The following is a 6,447-nucleotide window of genomic DNA, read 5'->3' on the forward strand; positions in this document are numbered from 1 at the left end:
AATAATGGAGTAAACCCAGCTGCACCAAACTCCAAATTTCATTCTAACAATCACAATTTTCATTTTCCTCTATTCAAGACTTGAAGAAAACAAACTTTACTTGAGCTGGAGGCACAGTGTCCTCCAAGATCTTTCTTCAGTAGAACAATATTCCAGGGGAAGACTGGCAAAGCCAGAGTTTACTGATGCTCAGGAAGCTTTGCAAAACCTTCCACCTGCAGAGCTCTTGCAGCCTCCTGAGCTCCTGGAGCCCTCACTCACCTCAGGCACACTTTGGACAGGAAGGGGATGGTTCCATTTGTGAGATGTGGGGACAGGAGGAGGGAAGACTTAGCAAACACTGTCATGAGGGCAGGGCTGTTTTCATTTATGGTGCCAAGTGGTAGTACATAATCTTTGATTTAATGTCAGGTGCTGAAGGGCAAAAATTCTCAGTGAAAAGGAGAGAGTGTCTCCACTCACACAGCAAGGTAAGTGAAGGCGAAAATGCAATCTGCATTTCATGGGAGGTGTTCAGCTTTTAACAAAATATTTTTGCAGAAGATGTGCCTAGGCAGCGGTGATTGAGAGCATTTTATCAGACTCTCAGAGTATCCCCACGTCTGCTTTGCCTCATTTTCTCTCTTTTTTTCATTGTGAATGATTTCTGCTGCCCAGGTGGCTCCTGCTTGGAGTTCTACTCTCCGTGGAGTCCCGGAGTTTCCTCAGCAGGCCTTTGCAGCGAGTTCTGAGCCAACGTGTGGCTCTGCTGCCATCCCAAATCTGTGCTTCCCTTGCCCAGCCTGAGTGCAAGTCCTGGGCTTGGCCAGAGATTTTCATGGCCAAAATCCTCCAGCATTTATATCTGCTCATGGCTTTGCGTAGCAGAAATCACAAAACACCCAGTGCAACTGACAAATGGCATTTCCTGCAGATTGCTACAGCCGCACTGCCAATTGACAAATGCATGAGAATCAATTTCAGTTGGAAAATGTCATTTATTACAAATTGCTACACCTGTGCTGACAATACAGATCTATACAAATCTCAATTAAGGTTAAAACCAGGAATTTATTAGATTATAACAACCAGTCTAGGTAAAAATACCAAATTCAGTTAATAAAACTTAATTTATCGCCAACGTCTACAACAACTCACTATACACAAAGATTAATTAGCTTTAACAATTTCATTTATTACATATTACTACAAGTGTACAGCCCATATAGAAATACAGAAATATGCATTCCTACCCCAAGTAACCTTGTACCAAGAACTCAACTAATAGAATTACACATCTCCATACATGTTTAAGTAGAACTAAATACATATATACAGAAAAATATATATAAATACATATATAACTGTAAGAATCTACAGATAGAAATATAAATTAAATATTGCATATTATATACAATATAGATATAACACAAACCTATCTAGAAATATACAAATATCACTGTGCCAAGCTAAATATCCATACAAATGCATCAACACAAATATACAGCTATACATCTGGCTACATAGGTAAAAATAATTACACACAGAGCCATATATGTATGACTGCATCAATAGACATAGATAGCAACACAACTGTATACATAGGAAATAGAACTAAACACAGACATAACAGCTTACATGTACGCTTAGATACATATATACACATGAAACATATCTATATCTATACAATAGCATAAATCCATAAATATAATAGACATATAGAAATATTCCTATACAAACAGCAGCCTACATATGTACATATCTATATAATAATCCCTGTCTCTGTGCCAGTCCATACATCTTCAAACAGAACTCCAAGCAGAGAGATCCCAGCTGCCCCATCTCCAAAGCCTCTCCCTCGGTCTCTTCCTCCCATGCGGAGCAGCTCTCCTGGACAGGGACAGCAGATGACACACGTAGGAAGCAAAGGGAACACTGAGTCAGTATGGGGACATTTCCTTGGCAGCAGCTGCACTTCCATGAGGGAAGAGACGATCTAACCCCAGGAGGGTTAGAGAGAAGAAGCAGCCGAGCGGGCCAGGCCCGGCACAGCCGGCACAGCTCCCGGGCCCTGCCGGCACAGCTGCCTTGCCCAAGGACAGCCCCTGTGCCAGCCGGGGCAGCTGCGCTGAGGCCGGGCACTGCCCACGGCCTCAGGCCCGCCACCCTCAGCCCCGCCCTGCCTCCCCGGGCCTGGGCCTCACCCGGGCTCTCTCCAGGGTGGCAGCAGCAGGTCCCCCATCCCTGCTCTTGCTGCTGGCCTTCAGCTTCTCCCCGCTGGCTCCCGTCAGCCTCCGGCTGTCCTCAAGGTCTTCAGTGCAGCTGTGGCAAAAGCGGAGGCTCTGGAATTGGTTCCAAGGCCTGGCAGAGCTGCAGTCCCGGAGCCCTCTGTGCTCCCTGCCGGCCCCTCCATCCCCTCAGCCCCGCCATGCTCTCGGCAAACCCCCAGCCCCCTTCAGTTTCTTCAGCCCCTCACAGTTCTCTCACCCCCTCAGTCCCTTCTGACTCTTCCTGTCCCCCTAGACCCACCACGCCCTCGGCCTGTGCCACTTCCCTGTCACCTCAGTGCCACCATTGCCCTCGGCGGCCCCACACCCCTCAGCCCCAGCAGCACCTCAGGGTCACCGTCCCTTCAGCGTCACCGCCCCCTCGGCCCCCTCGCTCTCACCGTCCTTCAGCAGCTCCTCAGGGGACAGGGCCTGGGGCCAGCGGCAGCTCCCACCGCTCCAGGGACACCCGGGCTGGAACTGCTGCTCCGCCCGGCCCGGCCCCAGCTCGGACCCAGCACAGGGAGAGGCGACACAGGGGGCACAGGAGGAAAAGCAAGAGGCGAGGCAGGAAGCAGAGCAGAGGAAGAAGTTAAAAAGAGGCCTATACCTATACAGGTATCAATCTATGCAACTAAACTCCCATATATCAATATAAATATGCCTCTCTAAAAATACACGTAAATGTAACTATACACATGTATAAATGCAACTATGGACATCTATAACTAAAAGTGCACATCTAAAATATAAATATTATAAAAAATATAAAAATATAAATATATAAATATATACACCTAAAACTAAAAATAAATTAACTATACAGATCTCTAACCATCTAGATAGATAAATATAACTATATCAACCTATACATACAACTACATACATAAAAATAACTATACACATCTATAAATATAACCAGAGATAGAGGAATTCTACCTGCCCGATGGTCACAGGCTCTCCCTCTGTCTCTTCCTGCCACACAGGGCAGCCCTCCTGGGGAAGTCAATCACACTGGATCTGGGAAGCAAAGGAAACACTGAGTCAATACTGGCCCTTGTGCAATTGTCCCGTGAGCACCAATTGTCCTTCTTTCAGGGACTACAAAAGATGGTCTAAAAGGCAGACTCACTTGGCAATTTGAAGTCTGCTCTTTAAAGAACAGGGATCCTTCCAAGTGTTCAAAACTGAACTGTGTAAAGTATTTAAGTATCCTGATAAAGTCTCAGCACCCACAGTGCAAATGGCACCCAAGAGAGCTTGAAACAGAGACAGTGCCAGTGACAGAGAGACCACCGTCCTCACTGAAATGGCTGAAGGCTGCTGAGGGCTGAGTTATGAACCAAACTGGGACAGCCAGCTTGGTGACACAACTCCCACAAGGTCAGGCTTATTCCCTGCTCTCTTGCCACAGCAGAGGACTCGGTGTCAGAGCCTCTGAAGAAGCAGGGAGGGCAGGGCTCGGGCAGGTTGTGCCAGTGCAGGATTTGAACTAAAGGCACCGGGAAGCACCAACCCTGCAGACAAGAACTCAACTCTTCTCATCTCCCCTCCTGCCAGAGGCAGGCTCAGAGCAGCCGTCTCACACCTCTCTAAACCAATGGGGGCTCTGTCCTTACCAGGCTCCTCGGGCTCTGGAGAACTGTTCCCGCAGCTCTCGGTGCCAGATGGAATTTCCTCGGCTGCAGCTCGGTCCACAGACTCCCCTCCTGAAGACTCAGGGACAACATCAGTATTCCCCTTGAAAGAACAACAGAAAATAAGAAAATTAGAGATCATTCAGTATTTTGCTGGGATCACATCAAGGATAAGTTACTCTCCTTCTCCATGTAACAACATTGAAAAGCTCTCAGCCCAGCCTCTTCCCTTCCTCTCCAATGGGATTACCTGAGCAGAGGGAGACCTTTCAGACAGGGACCTCCTGATCTCCCGAATCATTTGCTCTATGGCAAAGCCCAGATCCACTGGTGGCAATTGCTCTTCCCCAGGGGTCTTCTGTGCTGAGCTGGAGGCTGTTGATGCTGCAGCACTGCCAGGCGGAGCACTGGGGGCTGAAGTGCCTGAGGCAGCTGCAAGAATCCAAACACATTGGTCAGGCTCCACCATGTGGCTCTGGGACACAGATCTCTGTTGCTACCCTGGATTAAACATTGCAGGAAACATGCAGGAAAACCAGGCAGAGAATCTTTTAGCTTTCTAGGTGCCCCTTCTTTATAGGCTTGACAATTTTGGGCCAAGAATGACAGAGCCTTGTGGAAAAATAGTTCAATCACTTTTCATGACCTTTTGGAAAAGCAAGGAGCTACAGCTCTTTTCCTACCTTGCGGGACAGAGGCTGGGGGCTGCTGCTCCCTGTGGAGAGGCTGGAAGCTGCAGGGCTGCATCCTGAGCACCTCCCGGTCGACCGGAGGCAGCTGCTCTCCGTAGAGGTCCTGGAAGCGGCTACGGGGCTGCGCCCCCCCGAGCGGCAGCAGCGGCTCCCCGCAGAAACCGAGCAAGTCGGAGGGCGGGATCTGAAGCACCTCCTGCTCGGTGGGCGGTGGCCGCTGCCCATAGAGCTCCTGGAAGCGGCTCGGCCCCTCCCGCCGGGCCGGCACGGGCCGGTCCCGGTGCAGCAGGTGGAAGCCGCAGGGCGGGCGCCGGGCGAGCAGCGGCCGCTCTCCGGGCGGCTGCTGGAAGCGGCCGGGCCGGGGGCTGCGCAGCTCTCGCCCGTCCGGCAGCGTCCGCTCCCTGTGCAGCAGGAGGAAGCCGCTGGGCGGGCGCCCGGGCTGCAGCGGCGGCCGCTCCGTGGGCAGCGGCTGGAAGCGAGCGCGCCCACCCTGCCCGTCCGGCAGCGGCCGCGCCCCGGGGAGCTGCTGGGAGCCGCGGGGAGGGCGCCTACGGCGCTCCCGCCCCGCCGCCGGCCGCTGCCTGTTGGGCGTGCTCCGGCGCCTGACGCAGAGCAGGAGGTCGGGGCGGTCGCGGCGAAAGCAGGGGTTGCTGTAGTGGAGCCAGGCCCCGGCATCGCCCGGCGCAGCTGAGCCAGCCCGGCCCGGCACCCTGCGGAAGCCGTAGCGGTGGAGCTGGCGCACGAAGCTGCGGAACCGCGTGGCCCTGAAGGGGCGCGGGGCCGGCCCCTGGGCGACGCCCGGGCTGAGCAGCTCCCGCTCGAAGAGGGAGCGGTCGATGAGCAGCCCCTGGGCCCGGCTGTCCCAGCGCACGGAGCGGACGCGGGGGCTGTTCACCAGGCGCCACAGCTTGGCGGGGAAGGTGCTGGCGCAGAGCCCGGCGGGCAGCGGCAGCTCCGCCATGGTGCCGATCGCCGAGTGCCGCCACAACGGCCACAGCGCAACGGCCGCGGCTGCGCCGGCAGCGCGCGGCCTGAGGGGGACGCTGCGCTCGGGCCCCCGGCGCGGGCCGGACTCGGCGGGACGGGCGCGGCAGAGCCGGGGCCGCGGGCACAGCGCGGGCGGGGCGGCTCCCGGGGCTGGCCGGGCTCGGCACGGCACAACACGGCACAGCACGGCTGGGCAGGCAGGGGAAGCCCCTGGCAAGGGCGCTGGGAGCGGCGGCGGGCTCTGTCCCCACGCTGCGTCCCGCGCCTGGGTCACCATCGGCTACAGAGGGAGAGGACATTGCTCTGTCTTGGCTGGGGAAAGGATGAAAAGGGGGGATTAGAAAACATCCCTTTGGCCTCCTTTTCAGCAGACTAGCTGGTTTTATCTCAACATCTCTGTCTGTCTTGGCAGAGTTAGCACATTTCTCGTGATTTAGAGTCAGCAGCAACAGCAGGAAGGGGCAGCAATTTTGTCAGCGTTGTCACCAAAACCATGCTAGTGCCCCACAGATGGATATTGCTTATCCCAAGGTATTATAATGCCTGGGCAACAAGATAATGTTGCCCCATCACCCTCTCTGGTTTGCCCCGTCCTACTTCTCTTCTTTTAGGTGGTGAGGCAAGGAGGTAATGCTTGAGTTGTGCTAAAAGCTGTGGCTATGCAGAAAGTACTTTGTGCCCGGGGATGGGAATGAGGTGCTTTCTAGAATTCAGCAAATTTAGCAGAACAAGCTAACTGCAAAAGCTAACCACTATTTGAGCAGACAATGTTGTAGAGCATGTGCAGAAGCACAGGTAAAAACATTCAAGCCTGAGGAAGCCTTCTGAGCTTTCATCCAAAAGGAGCAGCAGGAGGCTGACGATCATCTCGTGCGGAAACTGCAC

At 53.5% G+C, this 6,447-nt stretch overlaps 1 protein-coding gene across 2 annotated transcripts; it reads right to left on the reverse strand.

Annotated features, from left to right (window-relative positions):
* Positions 1-957: 957 nt before the first annotated feature.
* LOC140681835 (uncharacterized) lies at positions 958-5,573 on the reverse strand. 2 transcript variants are annotated; one of them, XM_072922335.1, is made up of 7 exons: positions 4,567-5,573; positions 4,134-4,315; positions 3,866-3,986; positions 3,186-3,266; positions 2,648-2,753; positions 2,184-2,301; positions 958-1,869 (listed from the first exon to the last, which is right to left on the reverse strand). In XM_072922335.1, the coding sequence occupies exons 1-4, from the start codon at positions 5,534-5,536 to the stop codon at positions 3,256-3,258; spliced, it is 1,284 nt and encodes a 427-aa protein (XP_072778436.1). In that variant the 5' UTR covers positions 5,537-5,573; the 3' UTR covers positions 958-1,869; positions 2,184-2,301; positions 2,648-2,753; positions 3,186-3,255. The 2 variants fall into 2 exon arrangements, with proteins under 2 accessions (XP_072778436.1, XP_072778435.1); XM_072922334.1 differs by having other exon boundaries at positions 2,648-3,266.
* Between the last annotated feature and the right edge of the window lie 874 nt (positions 5,574-6,447).

Source organism: Taeniopygia guttata, chromosome Z (genome assembly GCF_048771995.1).
Source record: "Taeniopygia guttata chromosome Z, bTaeGut7.mat, whole genome shotgun sequence".
Classification (NCBI taxonomy): Eukaryota; Metazoa; Chordata; class Aves; order Passeriformes; family Estrildidae; genus Taeniopygia; species Taeniopygia guttata.